The sequence below is a fragment of the Ostrea edulis genome, chromosome 1 (assembly GCF_947568905.1).
Source record: "Ostrea edulis chromosome 1, xbOstEdul1.1, whole genome shotgun sequence".
Classification (NCBI taxonomy): Eukaryota; Metazoa; Mollusca; class Bivalvia; order Ostreida; family Ostreidae; genus Ostrea; species Ostrea edulis.
Window position 1 is genome coordinate 102,977,430 of NC_079164.1, and position 18,815 is coordinate 102,996,244.

Sequence of the window (18,815 nt, forward strand, 5' to 3'; positions counted from 1 at the left end):
TTAAAGCTAAGAGTACACATTCAGAATTATATCTTATCCTTTTTGTGCAAATAGTTTAACACAAAATTGGATACATTTTAGTACTTGTTCTTGCCAGTGATATTTGTAACACCCTGTAAACTATGTGTAGGCCTATATGATTTTGTGGACAAATCCCCAGTACGTGTGTTTTAAAAAGATAAACTTCACAAATGTCTATTTCGTTAAGTGTGTTAGAGAATGGAATATAATTACGCTTAATATTGGGTATATGAAAATTTATTTGCGTGGAATTCGATGCATAACTTTAAACATGCTCGTATACATGTAGATGTTCAAAATTAACTTCAGCCATAGCTCTGTTTGGAAGGGAAAATGCGTCCCATGGGATTGTCGTGGCATACCACTTACAGCATAACCATAGCTTCAAATGAACAGATATGAAGTTTGGAATTTGGAATCACATATATTTAGAAACCAGTGCTTAATAGTATGTAAAAGTGGGATGTTTACATGGTGGATTTTTCTGCTTGGGACCAGTGTAGAGGTATATCGATTTACACTGCTCTCTAAAACCCTAACAGTCAAGTCGATGTTATTCAGTTTGTTGTATCAACTATACCAGAAAGAGCGGGTCTTACAATTTGTCTTTTTCTGCGTTAAAATAGTGAAATTAACTTACCAACGATATAGAGTAACGATGCTTTGGTTTTTATGCTGCCACTGTCTTCGTATGAAATTGGCATTTGGAATTAAGTCTTAATGCATTTTCTATACAGGAGACTATTGATAAGTTTGGACAATGTGGTTGATCGGTGCAGGTACGTGTTTTCACGGCAATTCAAAGTGTCATTAACTATTTCTACTTAAGAAAAATTGAAAATTTGTTTCCAGAAAACATGATGCTTTTTATCATTCATTTTATTTTATTTTCATTATTTTTTTTAAAAAATATATAAATTTCGGTCTTCGAAAACTTAGCAAGTCAAGTTAAGTAGAGGTTTTTACAAGTTCGCATAGTAGTATTAGGAAGTTTTGTGATGACGTCTTTGAAAATCGTGTGAATCTATAGTGTTCAATAATTCACTAGCTGTGTCATACTTCCTTGATGACATTACTTTGAACATCATCACTTAGTGATAAGTAAACGCGCTTCAATATGTTCAATACATAAAGGTAGTGTTGTAGTGGTATTTCAGTGGTTACAGGCACTTTTCTTTATGGTAAGCATCCCTTATACAGTGTAAGTAAGAAATGTGAATACGTTTCAGATGACACGTACCCGGTGCCTTTGTGAAGAATGAGAAGATCCAGTTAGGAAGTAAAAATAAAAAACAAAACAGAAATCTTCCACGCAAATACCAAATTATATAGATTTTATTTTGTTAATCAAAACTAAATGCAAATTTAAAGAATTATTTCAAGATGTTTAATCACATTTACAAATAACTTATGTTGGGTTTGACGTAATTATTTCTATAAGGTATTGAAAATTATAGTACCCGTAGATCTTACTTCTATTGAAAGTTTTAGAAATCTTACGTCAGTTTTCTTCAATTGCAATTATACCTTAAGCGGATATACTGCCAATATATATGATTTGATTTTATGTTCAATTTCTTCTGTAGAAAACCTGTGTATACGTCATTCAAATTCAAGCTTATTTCTTATGATTGATATAGAAAGTCATTTTCAAAACAGGAATTAATATTCTGTCAGAGATCTAAAAGATCATTTTGATATCCTAATTGACTATCTTGCAGTAGAGCGACTGATTTATCGGTATTTGGTGCGGGCCACCGTATTGGAGCATGATATATTGATAATTGATTACTATGTTTGTCAGAAATGTGCAAAAGAGCAATGATTTTGAATTCTGCATGACTTAGCAATTATCTTAAGTTTAAAAGAGCGATGCCCTTCCAACAATTTAACTTGCATAATATTTAATAAAACATGACGGATGTTCGAATTTAGTTGTTCCACGCCTTTCCCTGATAGCTAATCATAAAAAAGTATCTAGCTACTTGTGATCAAGAGCTGTTATTCATATTTTTGTTTTTGTTATTTGACAGCAAGGCGGTTGCAACAGAACCCGAAGGTCATTCGGGTTTTTTGTTTTGTTTTGTTCAATCCAATACCTGATTTGATTGCAGGATTTGGATAGAAAAGAGGCTTACATAGATAAAAACAAATGCATGAAAAGAGACGGATTTCGTTCCTTATCTGGTTTTTAAAACACTAGTAAATGATATAAACAGTATAAAGTTGGCGATGCGTCTATTTTTCATCTGCCCATGGTTTGGCGATAGCATGAATTGCATCCATGAATAATTTTGACACTATAAGGGAAATATATATATATATATATATATATATATATATATAGTTCAAATAATCCACTGAGGAGCATAGAGGCGAAAACACTCCGGATTAAAAAGTGCATCTTCGACTTGTTTAATTCTACTATGTCTCTATCTATCTACATGTATTTATCTATCTATCTATCTATCTACATGTATTTATCTATCTATCTGCTTATCTATCTATCTATCTACATGTATTTATCTATCTATCTGCTTATCTATCTATCTATCTACATGTATTTATCTAACTATCTACATGTATTTATCTAACTATCTATCTACATGTATTTATCTAACTATCTACATGTATTTATCTAACTATCTATCTACATGTATTTATCTAACTATCTATCTATCTACATGTATTTATCTAACTATCTATCTACATGTATTTATCTAACTATCTACATGTATTTATCTAACTATCTACATGTATTTATCTAACTATCTATCTACATGTATTTATCTAACTATCTATCTACATGTATTTATCTAACTATCTATCTACATGTATTTATCTAACTATCTATCTACATGTATTTATCTAACTATCTGCCTATCTGCTTATCTATCTATCTATCTACATGTATTTATCTAACTATCTGCCTATCTGCTTATCTATCTATCTATCTACATGTATTTATCTAACTATCTGCCCATCTGCTTATCTATCTATCTATCCCTCTATCCATCGTCCCATTGAAATATTAAGATGACATTTAGATTAATATAATGCACATTGTTTAAATCGTTTCATTTAATACAGTTATTGCATAAATATGAATTACTTTTAGTGGAAGAATAAATGACAGTTTTTACGGTTAAAAATACATCTCTTTATAACGTTATGGTTTGAATTTGTTACACACTTTTTTCTACTTCTTCTGTAAGGAGAGATCAGCGGTAATTGATAAATATTTTCTATTTTGAAAATTGTACTATAACTATATTTCCATCTTCAAATCATATTTCGAAAGAAATGACTGGACCTCACTATTTTTTGTATATTTTCAGGAAACCAAACACTGATTACTTCTTGGATTCTGCGTCAGTAATATACATTCCACAATAATGAGCTTCTCAGAGTTGCACTGCTTTCGAAGTGTGTATCAGTGCTTGTGTTTGCTTTCATCCATATCAAACATCGTTTCTTCTATGTTGAACTACAGCGCTGAATCACCTCCGCCGTACATCTCAGTTTCTAACGTACCCTACACAGTACCACAGAGTCCCAATACTTCGGTGACGTCAGACATTGACGTAGTGGCGGAATTTTTGAAAATAGTTGCGAAATATGAGCAAAATAAAGAAACATGTAAAGCAGGGACGCAATTTAATTTGGGGAAAGGGGTGATCAAACAGTACGGAAAGAACCGCTTCAAGCAGCAAGCGTTAGTAGCCGTCAATAGGGCAAACTTTCTGACAAGAATCTGGCAGGAAGCGGAACCACAAGTTCTAAACTCGGAATACCTCTTTTATACTCAAGTTCGCAATATTGTGGAGGGCGACGATGAGATTTTTGCAGCTGGGAATTGTTATGACTGGATGGAGTTTAAAGACTATTATTTATTTTGTCCTTATGCTTACCGACAAGAGGATGGTAGAATAAATGTGAAAGATTTATCCGTGGAATATGACTACTTAGGAAATACATCCGAGTTCTTTTACTCTGCCAGATTAAACGCTGGAAAACTACAGAATTTCAATTTTACAAATGGTAAGTATAAATACGTTTTTACTCAATAATGAAACTAACTCTTAAAGATATTTCTATACAGAGCTATATTCAGCAGATTATAAACACGAAAGCTAATCAATCCTTTTTATTTTATCTATAGTTTCTAAGCCAAGCTTTGTATTACAGTTAATGGTAAACTAATGGTATTTATCTGGAAGTTATCTATAAGTTAGTGATTCATTAGTGCAAATTACAGTTACATGTATTGAGACATTCTGCGAATAACATATCTTAAAGGCAATATCAATCATATTGCACTCTAAAAGAGAGCCGTTCTAATGTAGGACCAGTGGAACCCAGTAACTGTTCTGTGTGCTCTGTAAATCATAAGGTATATTATGGAGCATGGTGAGGTAGAGAATGTTTAAAGCTGCGAAGGATACAGTAGAAATTGAGGTTTATTTGGCAGAGTTACTCGTCTTGGATTGATTTTATATACATGTGTACAACTACATATCTAAAGTTGTTCGTCCATACATGCGTATGCTTCTATGATAAAAAGCATAAGCGTTTTGAATTAAATTATATATTATCTCCTTAGGTTTTGAATTAAATTATATATTATCTCCCGTGGTTTTGAATTAAATTATAGCTAATCTCCCTTGGCCTGAACCGTCTTTACTGTAATTGACCTCTTATAAGAAGCATAGGGAGAGGGTGAAATGGTTTGATTAAATTTGGACATTTGTGAATAACTATTAATGTAAACAAAGTTTTTACTGACGAAAGGTGAAGATAACGAACAGTGATCAATCTCATAATTCCTACAAGTAATACAAAACAGATAGCTGGGCAAACACGGACCCCTAGACACACCAGAGGTGGGATCAGGTATAAAACCCAGTAGTTACCTGCTTGGTGGCCCCTAGATGCTAGGAGAGGGCACTTTGCAGATTTAATAGGCATGCAGTGTGTAGCTGGACTACTGGAATTCCATCCTTTTCATATACCGGCATTTCACATCAATAAATGTTGTACTTTTAAATGTAAACAACATTTTTATTCAATGCTGGTTGGGATTGGGCACCGGATAAACCTATGTTAGCCCTCTCCCGAATGATGTTGCACTTATATAAAGTTAACGTGTTCATATATTATGATTACTTCCTATAGGATAGATGAAGGATTGCTTCCTATAATGTGAATGATAAAATGAAGGAGTGAACCAAGCTTGTAGTCATGACCTCGGACTAAGGCCTCGGTGGGTTAACCTTTATATAATATATGTGGATCTTCATGTAGAGTACCTTTATTAAGAATTTCATGTTTTCCTTGTTCGTGAAACACAGTATCTTACAAAGCAGAAAAATATTTGCTATGTCAACGATACCTCTACATCGCTTAATACATGTTATAAAGGCGGTATCCTACCCCCAATCCACGAACCGGACTTGTAAAATCACTTATGAGTGATTTTGAATTTAATTTGATATTGCATCTAGGTCAATGACTACCTACCATATAATAAAAATGTAAATTTCAGTTACGTTTCTAGAATTTGATTCGGGACTTGTGTCACTACCGCGATATACACGTGTATTTATCCCTTACCAGTTCGTGGTATAACGCTGTATCTCGCCATCGATGTTCAGCTCTATCATTTCCTCATATATTTGATTAGATGGGAGAAACCAATTCATATTTGCAGGTGTTCGAAGACGTCATCCCAGTTTCAATATCAGTTTCCTCATAACATATGCAAAGCTACCACTAGCTATATAAACGACACGAAGGTAGACTTATTCATACCATTGAACATAGATATAAAGTAGACATTAACGGCAAACTAACAACTCAACTTTATGACAAACAGGATGACTTCAGCTTCTCCATCGTCAACTAAGCTTACATCAAACCAACAACATCAAAACGTATGATTTTTTAACACTTTAAACAATCATTCCTCACGATGAATTAAATACTAGACTTTTTGACATAGACAGTTGCTTCTTCAACAAAAATGGAAAACAGAAATTTTCCTATCTAGTGATCAGTCATCCAAAAAATTACGTTGTTAAACACCACTCTGATTCCATGGACAAGTACATGTACTCTGAAGTTGAAATTAAAAATATATTGGAGTTCCTCATTGACAATATCTTCATAATCTTTGGTGATCAGGTCTTCCAACAGTCTGCTGGAATTCCCATAGGCACGAATAGTGCTCCTTTGTTAGCTGACTTGTTTTTACATTCTTATTAAGCAGAATTCATTCAAACACTTCTACCTGAGAAGAAAAAATCTCTTATTATGGCATTTAGTTATATCGACGACGTTTTATATATTAACAATAATCATTTGCATTCATATCTCGATTCGATGTATCCCCGTGGACTCGAAACAAAAGGCACCACAGAGTCGTCCACGTCTACTTCATACTTGGAAATTTTACTGAAAATAGATATTGACGGCAAACTAACAACTCAACGTTATGATAAACGGGATGATTTAAGCTTCTCCATCGTCAACTTCCCATTTTATGTAGCAATATTCCATTGTCACCTGCATATGGTGTTAGTATCTCTCAAATGATTCGACACGCAAGAGCTTCCTCTGCGTATGTTGAGTTTTTGAATTGAGACAGGCTACTGACAAACAAGTTGATGGTGCAGGGTTTCAACAGTCTCGTTTAAAATCAGCATTTCGCAAATTCTATGGTCGTTATAACAATGTAGTTTGCTAATACAATCTATCTCTGGGTCAACTGCTATCTGACTTTTTTCATACCGATTGTTGGGCCGTTCTTGGCACATTGATTTTGAGTACGGATGAATCCGTTTACTTGATCAAGAGGTAGGACTCACGGCAGGTGTGACCGGTCGACAGGGAATGCTACTTCCTCCTAGGCAGCTGATCCAACCTCTAGTATATCCAGGTTTCCGTGTTTGCCCAACTCTCTATTTTGTATTTCTTATGAGTTATGAGATCACTGTTCGTTAGCTTCACCTTTCATCATATACAGTAAATAAAACTTTATTATTATAATGTCACTTAGAGCTCCAAATTGAATGTTCTTTTGTAACGTAAATGATTTCTCTCCATATTGAAAATTAGATAATGATTTGCGAATGCATTTGTAATCCGTCATGACGAATAGTTGACCAAATATAAAATGAACGGTCGTTCATAATTTCAAAATTGTAAACTTTTTGTCCAGTGCGACAATTTAAGGGCAAACTTATGAATACACATCGTTTCTTCTAGCAAACGTAATATTCAAAATATAATGCAGTATATGAATGACAAACAGAAAAACTGCTATATCATAAACATTGGCCTGATTTCTTGGACATCGTCAGGTAGTGTACAATATAATGTCTGTTAAATTTTTTAACTTTAAAGTTATAATGCGCAAACTTCCCAGAACAGTCCCGGATCATTCGATATTTGACATATTCGACAGTTTATGATTTATTACTTATCTTCAAGATATATGTCATCACAAAATATGTTCAACCAAAATAAAAATAAAAAACTATTTGTATTTATCCAAATGTTTGTACTTATCAGTAATTGTTAATAATTATTTTTACAAAAAGTCGTAACAGTAACTTGTATAACCACGGAAAAGGTAAGAAGAGTGAGAATATCAGATGAATATCGTATTTGAAAATTTATCGATGTGTCAGATCGTTGGTCTCGGGAGGGGAGTGTACTTCCTTGAATGAGTTGTATATAAAAGGTGAAGATAACGAACAGTGATCAATCTCATAACTCCTATAAAGGTGAAGATAACGAACAGTGATCAATCTCATAACTCCTATAAGTAATATAATCTTCATAAAATGATAGATATAGACCTAGTCAAAATTATAACTAACACTGAACAACCACATATTTTTATACTGATCATGTTGTAAACCAGTTGCAACTTCTCGGATTGCCGAAAAGACCCGAAAATGATTGCAAACGTAAGCAGCTATGATGTTGCCTCGTTCTGGGCGCTTCGTTCTGGAAATTTCCATAAGGCTAATTCAAAACTAAAATCACGGATTGAGGAAACGAAGAGGCATACTGTATTTATTCAACAATCATCAAAAAATATTTCTTCTGTAAGATCAAAATCAAGCATCGATAAACAACATATCGTATTATCTTACATGCAAGTTGTCATTTTTTTAAAAGAGAGAAAAAAGCATGTCCCGCCACTTTACTCTCATTTTTGCTATTTGAGGGTAGTTTATCTAAAATGAAAGTAGGATTTAAATTAATTTTACTATATCTACTAATCAAGTAAAATTATATTATAGTTTACGGACTAGACTTCGCATACATGTATGAAACATGCGAGCATTGAATCAAGTACTCGGAACCCCTGGTGTAGTTTGTGACTTCGTACAAATTAAAACGGAGACCGCTGAAGATACCAACAATATAACAAAATGGTGTTACCCCTTTGGCTCACAGAATTTTCAGTGATAGTATATAGAGATTATATTTGCTTTTGCCAATTTTTGATTTTTCTTTTCACAATGGAGTAACATTTAGAATCTTGCTTTCCTCGGTAATAGTGATAGAAATTGGCTTAACAGTGAAATTACTTATGTGAAGCTAACAGCAATGTCACTAGGGTGCATATTAATTGCTAGAACCGGCAGAAATTGAATGTGAATTTCCAGACATGAATTATGAAGATTGCTCCGACATTTTGTGGGAGCATCAATTTAGATGTCCAGCCGATCCGAATTTCAGGCAGGATTCGCTGAACAGTTGTTATGGATTAAACGCCATTCAATAATGAATAAATCATATACATAGCTTTCAAAGAAGCATTATGCATATATCATTGTACTTCATGAAGATATATACTGCTATACAGGTGTTCTGATTTCCATATTCTCTAAATTAGGTGAGTGAGAATCTTTCAAATGCAATGTTGTTGTTATATTTGTCATTCATGTCATATTGCCACTCGAAACTAAATATAAAGCCACATGAGACCCTTTTGATAATTAGAAACATGGTAAAATCAAGAGAACTATCACCTCTAGCAAACTGACAGTTACAATCAGCAAGCACATATAACTGGCATGCCCCGCAGTAAAAAAAAAAATACAAGCCGGTATGATATACAACAAGCAATGTACATAACATGTACTCCGCAGTTAAAATCAGGGAGCAGAACATTGGAGAAAATCATCTACAGCGCATGTAACAGAATTAGATCCATGTACTTTTATGTAACTACAACCTTCAACTATGTTGCCGGTAATAGAATGCAGATACTCTGAATAGAATTTTATAAAAGGCAATGTACTCCTCACAAGAGTAAAATAGTAATTTATTGATCATCTCTATCCAATATTAATTTTACCGCACAGTTTAGCTTCAGAGAAAATAATATTCTCCAGATAAAAATGTGCCGTTTATGGCGGGAAATTTTCTAATCCCACTGTCTTTGAAGATGTCATTAAATGTAACTTCATTGAGGTATACACAGCTATGCTCTTTTATAAGCCACGGTTAATAGTAGGTATAATCCTGGCATGGAAAAGCACCGGTTATGGATATGTCATAACCAGGCAATGGCCTTGTCAAATAGCAGCATTTTGTAAAATGATCAGAGAAAAGGTTATTACAGCATGCAATAAAATAATTAATGTGACAATCTGTTACACTTCAAAATTGTATTTGACCGTAAGCTACATACAGTTCAGAGACCTTACAAGTCGTGTATGTGCCAAGAACAATCCCTTATAATTATCAAACACTTTGTCAATTAATAATCGTCGGATCCATTTTACACTGCATCTGGAGACAAGAAGCCGAGTCAATTCCTAACTATGGTGATCAGCAAAGAAACATTGGAATCAAAGCATCTTTAGTATTATTTTGCAAGGACAGCAGTACAGAATTTACACCAAATTAATGCAAAATTCCGAAGTCTCAAATTAAGAGCAATTTGCACAGCTACAAACGTGACATCTCGAGTAGTTGGAGTATCGCTCCATTCCCAGCTGATTGGCGTTGCTGCTTGTCCGTCATTGTTTATATGTATTTGAGAATGAACTACAGACTCGTTGCAAAATATCTCACTATTGATTTTGCATTAGGTGTTTAATTTTACATCGCTTTCGTATTCTGTGTTCTATGGATGTATTGAAATTAATTACGTCTTTCTATTTCATGCCTAAAAACATGAACACCCGTTATATATATATATATATATATATATATATATATAAATATATACATATGTAATGTAGTAATACCCATTCAGGCTCAATACTCTTAGGCACAGAATAATGAGATATGGGGATTGTTCAAATTGACGACAGGATATGTGGGGAAAACGGAAGCCAGACGAAATGTTTTCAATACTGATCTTTCCAAGGTCTTTGACATTTTAATTCATTTTTTTCTAAAGTTTGTACCATATAAATGTTTACAACTACACGGTAATCATCCGTGATATAATAAGTGTTTCAATGGGAATAACACAATATAATGATTTCCCATGTTAGCCTAATGATCAAAAGAAAAGGTCAAAACTCTTATTTCTTGGAAATTACTTGTCACCGATTGTAAAGATGTTTCTCTGCATTGGTGTCGTAAACTAAATCAGAGCCTTTGACATTGTCATTAAAATGGTTGAAGGAACTGATCCGATTTATATTAAATCATTACCTTAGAGGTCGAAAGTTTATTCATCTTCATCAGGTAAGAAAACAACATGCATCTGCTTTGCAACAAAACACATCAAGATGGAAGTATCAATTTCTTATTCAAAATAAAAACCATCTTTTACACATCATTACACGTACTTAAATGCAGTTATATTTGATGTTTTAATTTGACCAGTTGAATGCATATTGATTAAATTATCTCTCTCAAAATAGTTCATTGCAATTATAAGTCCTATCCATATTTCAGTGTAATGAGATTGAACCACAACTGCCAAGTGAATATACCATATGTAAAATGCATACACAATAGTTACACTTCATTGTAAAGCGACAAAGACAAAAAAAGACAAAACATTACCAGCGTTAATATACTTAACATCTTATGTACATGTACCACAATTACATATAAAACACAAAGGAACAAATGACTAGGAATTACCGTACCTATACTGGACTACACAAAAACTCTTAAAAACAGAGATGCATTGCAGGATCCAAAAATGTTCTACCAAGTCCTTATCTTTACTCCCTCCTCAAATATTCACTGCTGTGAAGGAGAAACCTCAGTTGTATTGTGCCATAACATATGCTAGAAGTGGTGTAAATCAAATGTGGATACTCCAAAATTCCAAAGAACGTTTAGTAAATTTGAAATCACAAAGATTTTTTCAAACCAACAGCAAGACGTACGACCTTCCAACACTTTACACAACCATACACGATAAATCAAATGCCTGACTATTTTTGTTTTTGTTTACATCATATCCATTTCTTTAATAAAAATAAACACGGAAATATACATATTTTGTCCTCAGTCATTCAAAGAATTACTTTCTTAAAAACCACTCTTAATTTACGCACACATAAAAAAAGATGCTGGAGTTTTTTGTTTACAATATCTACGTAGTCTTTGATAGTCAGGTATTCCAATAGTATGTTGGAATTCCCATGGGCACAATTTGTGTTCCTTTATTACATGACCTGTCTTTATATTCTTATGAGGCAGAATTTACTCAAAAGCTTCTATATGATCAGACAAGATACCTTGCCGTGGTCTTCAACTCGATATTTAGATATATCGAAGACATTTTATCTATTAACAATTTCATTCATATGTCAATTCGATATATCCCATCCAACTTGAAATAAAAGAAGACACCAGAGTCTTCTATATCTGTAGTCTATTTGGATATTTTATTGAACATAGATGTCAATGGTATACTAACAACACATTTTTATGACAAATGAGGTGACTTCAGCTTCTCCATCGTCAACCTCCCATATTTGTGTGCCATATTTTTTTTATCACCAGTATATGATGTTTATGTCTCTTAACTGATTCGATGCGCGAGATCATGTTCTGCTTATTATCAATTCTGAAATCACGACAGCCTACTGACAAACAACTTGATGTTACAAGTATTTCAACAGTCTCGTTTAATTTCAGCATTTAGCAAATTCTATGGTCGTTATAATGATCTAATTTTACAAATACGAGCCATGACTGGGTCGAATGTTCTTTGACGTGTTTCATACCGATTGTTAAGCGGTTCCTTACATACTGATTTTGAATACGGACTACTTCGTTTATCTGATCAAGATCACGACGGTTGTGACCGGTCAACAGGGGATGCTTACTCCTCCTAGACTCTGGTTTATCCAAGGTCTGTGTTTGTCCTTCTATTGTTGCATAGCTTAATTCATAACTGGACACGATTTTGTATTCACTAGTTCCTTTTAACATATATTACAAAATGTGCCAATGATAGAATGGTGCAGCATTTCATACGACTGTTCTACGTTTTACATTAATTATTCTCTCAACGTCATTTTCATGAGATTTGACAGGGGATGTTTATTCCTCCTAGGCACCTGATCCCACCTCTGGTATGTCCAGGGGTAGGTGGTTGCCCAACTATCTATTTGTATTGCTTATAGGAGTTATGACATTGATCTCTGTTCGTTATCTTCACCTTTCATTTGACAAATATATCAAATGATAACTACAAACACAATACATCGTTGTAGGTGAACATTAACCTACACCTCAAAATGGCCGAGCTCTCGAAATATTTTCGTGGTTTTTTTTAGGTGGGTAAATTATAAAGTGGGTAGCCATTTTTAATCATCGTTGTAACATTTAACATAGGTATTAGAGGTAGATTAAAGTTAAAACGGAATTAACCAAAACTTCATTAAAAAGCATTATAACATGATTAACCTTAACACAGGATAACACTGAAATAACACCGTGTTAAAGTTAATCAACATTTGAAGAAGCGGACCCTGTAAGGTAGATCATTTTCCTGAATACCACGACTGTTTTTAATTTTTTTAAAAAGCTAGTGCTTGTAGGCTTGTGTAATCTAATCATTCAAAATTATTGCGAATGTTTTGGAGACAGATTGAGATTTATCATTGCAAAATATAAAATAATGAATTTCAGAATTAACCATTTTTCAAAACTTTGAAAATATAATGTTAAGAAGTATATAAAGCATTCTACTGCGATTATTGAAGAAATCAAAGACATGCCACAGTCATTATTCTGCAATACACTGATTACATATATATTTTGCCCAACTCTCAATTTTGTATTGCTTATAGGAGTTATGAGATTGATCACTGTTCGTTATCTTCACCTTTCATGTAGGTCATCAAAACATCATCATAACAGTGATACATATCAAACTTCTACAAAAATGAATATATGGGTTTAAAATGTAACACTTATTGACACCAACTCGATTTCATGTCTGTTAAACGTGCAGCTTCGGGCTGTTCTGTTACTGTTTTTACACTTCATGATTTGCTAATAAAGCAATACAGTCAATAACTGGTGATATTATTTTTTTAATCATAAAAAATAATCAATATACGTAACAAATAAATTTATAAATGACTGAAGGATATATGATACTAAACAAAAGAACAGTCTGCATTCCGAAGATCGATACACTTGTAACCAAACAAAGCAATGTACAGACAATTTGACCCTCAACCACATGTGTATAGTTTTAGTGGAATGTACAGAGCAGACAAAATAAACACATCGCATTGATATAATCCGTTAACATCAAACTATATACTTGATCAAAGATGAAGATAACGAACAATGATCAATCTCATAACTCCTACAAGCAATACAAAATAGATAGCTGGGCAAACACGGACCCCTGGATACCAGAGGTGGGATCAGGTGACTAGGAGGAGCAATCATTCCCTGTCGACCGGTCACTTCCGTCGTGAGCCCTATATCTTGATCAGGTAAACGCAGTTATCCGTAGTCAAAATCAGTGTGACAAGAAAGACCTAACAATCGGTATGAAACACGTCAGACAGCATTTGATCCAATGATAGGTTGTATTGACGAACTAGATTGTTACATGTATAACGACCATAGAATCTGCGAAATGCTGACTTTAAATGAGACTGTTAAAATCCCTGCACCACCAACTTGTTTGGCAGTAGCTTGTCTCGATTTAAAAGCTGATCATACGCAGAACAAACTCCTGAGTATCAAATCAGTTGAGAGATATAAACACCATATGCAGGTGATAATTTAATATTGCTTCATAAATACGGGACGTTGATGATGGAGAATCTTAAATCATCCCGTTTATCATAAAGTTTAGTTGTTAGTGTGCCGTTAATATCCATTTTCAATAAGATTACTAAGTATGAAACACAAGTGGACGATCCTATGGTGTCTTTCATTTCGAGTTCACAGGGATATATCGAATCGAGATATGAATGAAAATTATTATTGTTAACACCTATATCCTGATCAGGTAAACGGAGTTATCCGCAGTCAAAATCAGTGTGCCAAGAACGGCTTAACAATCGGTATGAAACACGTCAGACAACATTTGACCCAATGATAGGTTGTATTGACGTAGTAGATCGTTATAACGACCATAGAATTTGCGAAATGCTGACGTCAATCAAGACTGTTGAAACCCTTGTACCATCAACTTGTTTGTCAGTAGCTTACCTCGATTTAAAAACTGACCATACGCAGAACAAGCTCTTGAGTATCGAATCAGTTGAGATATATTAACACCATATGCAAGTGATAATGGAATATTGTTACATAAATATGGGAAGTAGACGATAGAGAAACTGAAATCATCCCGTTTGTCATAAAGTTGAATTGTCAGTTTGTCGTTAATGTCTACTTTCAATAAAATATCTAAGTATGAAGCAGAAGTGGACGACTCTGTGGTGTCCTTTATTTCGAGCTCACATGGATATATCAAATCGACATATGAATGAAAGTTATTATTGTAAATAGACAAAACGTCATCGATATATAGAAATGTCGAATTGAAGGTCACAGCGAGAGATATTTTCTTCTCACGTAGAAGTTTTTTAATAAATTCTGCTTCATTTGAATATAGAAACAGGTTAGCTAACAAAGGAGCACAAATCGTGCCCATGGAAGACCTGATCACCAAAGACCACGAAAATATTGTCAATGAGGAACTCTAGCATATTTTTTATTTCAACTTTAGAGTACTTGTGCGTGGAATCAGAGTGGTGTTTAAAGTTTTTGAATGACTGATTACTAAATATGAATCTTTCCGTTTTCCGTTTTTGTTGAAGAAGCAACTGTCTATGATGTCAAAAAGTGTAGTCTTTAATTTATTTTGAGGAATGGTCGTGTAAAGTGTTGAAGAATCATACGTTTTGATATTGTTGATTTGAGAAAAGCTTTGCGATTTCAAGTTTACTAAAAGTTCTTTAGAATGTTTTAAAATCCACATTTGACTTGCACCACTTCTGCCATATATAGTGGTAGAGTACGTTTGAAGTGTCTCCTTCGGAGCTGTTAATATTTTAGTGAGGAACAAAGATAGAGGCTTGGAAGAAAACGTACTGGATCCAGCAATGTGTCTTTGTTTGTAAGGGTTTTTATGAAGTTTAGGAATCCAGTATAGGTACAGTAACTCATATTCATCCGACCCATTGACTGGGATATTAAATATGTCTAAAACTAAAGCATGGTTTGAAGAATTACATCTTTTGAAAGGGCAGTTGGAGTATAAATACGATTACCAAAAGTGGAATTAATGCATATAACTCTTGTTTTTGTTGATAGTTATATAATGGAGTATTACTGCGTATAACTGACCGAGAAATGTTGTTTTGAAATATAAAAGTCGACGAGTTAGCCTCGGGTTTTATATTTCAAACAACAGTTCGAGATCAAGGAAGTTATCCTGCGAAATCCCCGAAAATGCGTACTGTATTTCTTAATATATTTCAAAGATGATTTACATCTTTGAAATATATTTGATAAATAATTGATATGATTTGTAATAAGTGAAATGTATGAATTTTTGTATCAAATATTTATTGTTCTTGATATCTTTTTGATATGAATTTGATTTTTTAAAAATGGAAAACGGTACAGCTGTATGAAATCACTAGAATCGTTATTATGAATTTGTAAAATTGCTGTATCCGTGGTCCTCAAAATCCATCGGTTTCATTGTCATATGTTGTTTAAGATTAAATTAATATTTGAAGAATTACAACATACGCAACTAGTGTTTTCCTTTCATCATCATTTGACATCTAAATTTTCACATAAATTATTCATGAATAGAAACACACCAAAAAAAATCGGCGAAATCAAAATGACATAGGGATATATAATAAAAGCAATATTATCAGGAGTATCATATCATTTCTAGGTTATTGTTCAAGGTTATGCACATTCGTCATTATTATCACAAAATGATTATAAAGAAAAAGGATTTACATGCATGCATACACATAAAGACATACATGTTTGCTAGCTGGTCTATCGACTTTATCGGATGTCACATGCAATTTATGTAGATTAATACTAGTATTTCAAAAACGGCCAAGATTATCTTCACCAATGTTTGCCCGCAATCCATTAAGTGACAACGATATAGACCTTAAAGGTCTATTAATCATGTAACTACAAGCTAGCCCAAGTGAGCTTCCCCGCATATGTGCATGTTTTAATATTATTGCCAGTGATTTCTGAAACCCCCGCTGGCAAGGTCGTTGCTACTGAACAACACAATTAAAGAAACGATAAATCATTAGATATATTTCCAACCTAATATTCTAATTTTGTCTAAAGGTTTAATCGATTATACAAACATTAAAGGACACATCGCATGTTTTTAAACTTTTTAATTTTTTCAGCAAAATTAATTCATTTCATGCCTAAAACTACTTTACATGTGTTTTAAAAGAAACAGTTTGCGTAGTTTTCGAGTTTGATAGCGATGAAATTCAAATCTTGCGATATGCATATTTTCTTCGATATTTTACGCGCCATTATCTGTGACGTCATATGCGACCTCGAGCGAGAAGATTTGAAAACAGTTGTTAGACATTTCATAAACAGATTAGATTTAATTGACAAACAAACAATTATCACATTAACGGCTTGTAAATAACACTGCATTGGGTTGTTTTGTGCCGTTTAAGGGTGTACTTGCTGTCAGTACAGATGATTTGGACTGTGTTTTTTTCAATTTTCGAAGGAAGGTATGAGGGACAAGACGTAAATATTTTTTGTCGGCACAACGACTTTGCCATAAAAAACCCCCAGTAGAATTTGTCCCTGTACTTTTTCAAACAAGCTCTTGGACAAAGACGTATATAAACTGCGAGAAAATGGTTCTATCGAAGCTTCGCACTGTTACATATAGGCCTACCGCATATGCATTCCGTTCTGCTCTCAAATTCAATACACACGCGCACGAACTGACCTTCACCTTGTAACAACATATAGACAGAACTTTGCTAGCAGTGTCTACCAACTGGTAGTTTTAAAAACGAAATTTAAAGATAAAAGATAATAGAACTTTCAATTATGAATAATAAAATATGATATTTCCCAACTTTGAATTGAATTATAATGCTTTCATTTTTTTTTTTTTAAAGGAACGCGTACGTGTTTACAACAACAGCACGCCGCGCTCCCACTTCCTAAGTAACAACATGTAGATAACAAAATATAATGATTAATAAAATTCCTTGAATAAAATGATTTAAAAGTATTGTGATTTTCACAATAAGTTTGATCATTTTTATTATATTTTTTTCCCCGAAATGCACCCGTGACAGTAGGCCTAGTTGTCAATGCTACATAATCGTATTATAATTTAGGCCTATCTAACTTCTCCAAAAATAAATTTTATAATAATTGCACTGTTTGTTTTAGAAAAGCAACAACGCTAATTACAGTTGTTTACAGAAATGGCATTCCCAAATAGTGTTTAGACAGTGATCCCATGTAAACATTATTTATTCGCAAATTTAGGTAGATTTCATATTCGCTTTCCTCGCTACATTTGGGTCGCTATTTGTATGCACTGGTGGCTAAAAGATATAAGACTCGGGAAATTTGTCAACATCGAAATAAATGTTATCCATGGTAAATAAATTAGGCCCCTAAAACCCGAGTTTTTAAAAATATCTAACACTACTATTACAACAAGTTGATCGACGAAGGTCGCATATGACGTCACTGTACCACGTGACTACCTATCTAATTAACTAGGCTTTTTGAAATCGGGGCTTAGATTTAAGTCCGTATTGTGGCAAATTATCGCAATACTTCAGTGAACGAACTATTACAATTAATTTCTATAAGCATAAGGAAGACAAAATGCAGATAATTCTGTATACTTTGAAAACACGAGATGTGTCCTTTAAATGTCCGATGAGAAATTAAACATTTAATTATACCTACATAACCCCTCATCGACTAAAAGTGTATCAATCTTCTTTTGCTACGGAGCATTGGTAACATAAAACTCTATAAATGAACTATACAAAATGAGAATGTTATATTGTATATAACCAGAATTTGTCATGATTGAATTTACAGTATATTTACAGTTTCCAAGCGCACGAACATTATTCTTCGTATTAGCATGCAACATACTGACCAATAAAACACAGCAAAAACACAGTTTCTACTTTGATATGATATTTCTGTCAAAAATACTAGTATGTCAATATGATAAGCTAAATTTTCACTTTTAAAAGGAAGTTAAATCCTATTCAGAATGAAAAATAAAAGGGATAACCGCAAATCCGACATTCTAATCT

The 18,815-nt window shown here is 33.4% G+C and overlaps 1 protein-coding gene across 1 annotated transcript in view; it reads left to right on the forward strand.

Moving 5' to 3' along the window:
• The first annotated feature begins 613 nt into the window (after positions 1-613).
• LOC125668564 (probable G-protein coupled receptor CG31760) overlaps positions 614-18,815 on the forward strand; it is an 83,346-nt gene continuing 65,144 nt past the window's right edge. Inside the window, exons 1-2 of the mRNA XM_048902845.2 lie at positions 614-800; positions 3,360-4,062. Coding sequence (XP_048758802.2) covers positions 3,417-4,062 — 646 coding nt within the window. The 5' untranslated portion in view covers positions 614-800; positions 3,360-3,416. The remainder of the gene's footprint in view (positions 801-3,359; positions 4,063-18,815) is intronic.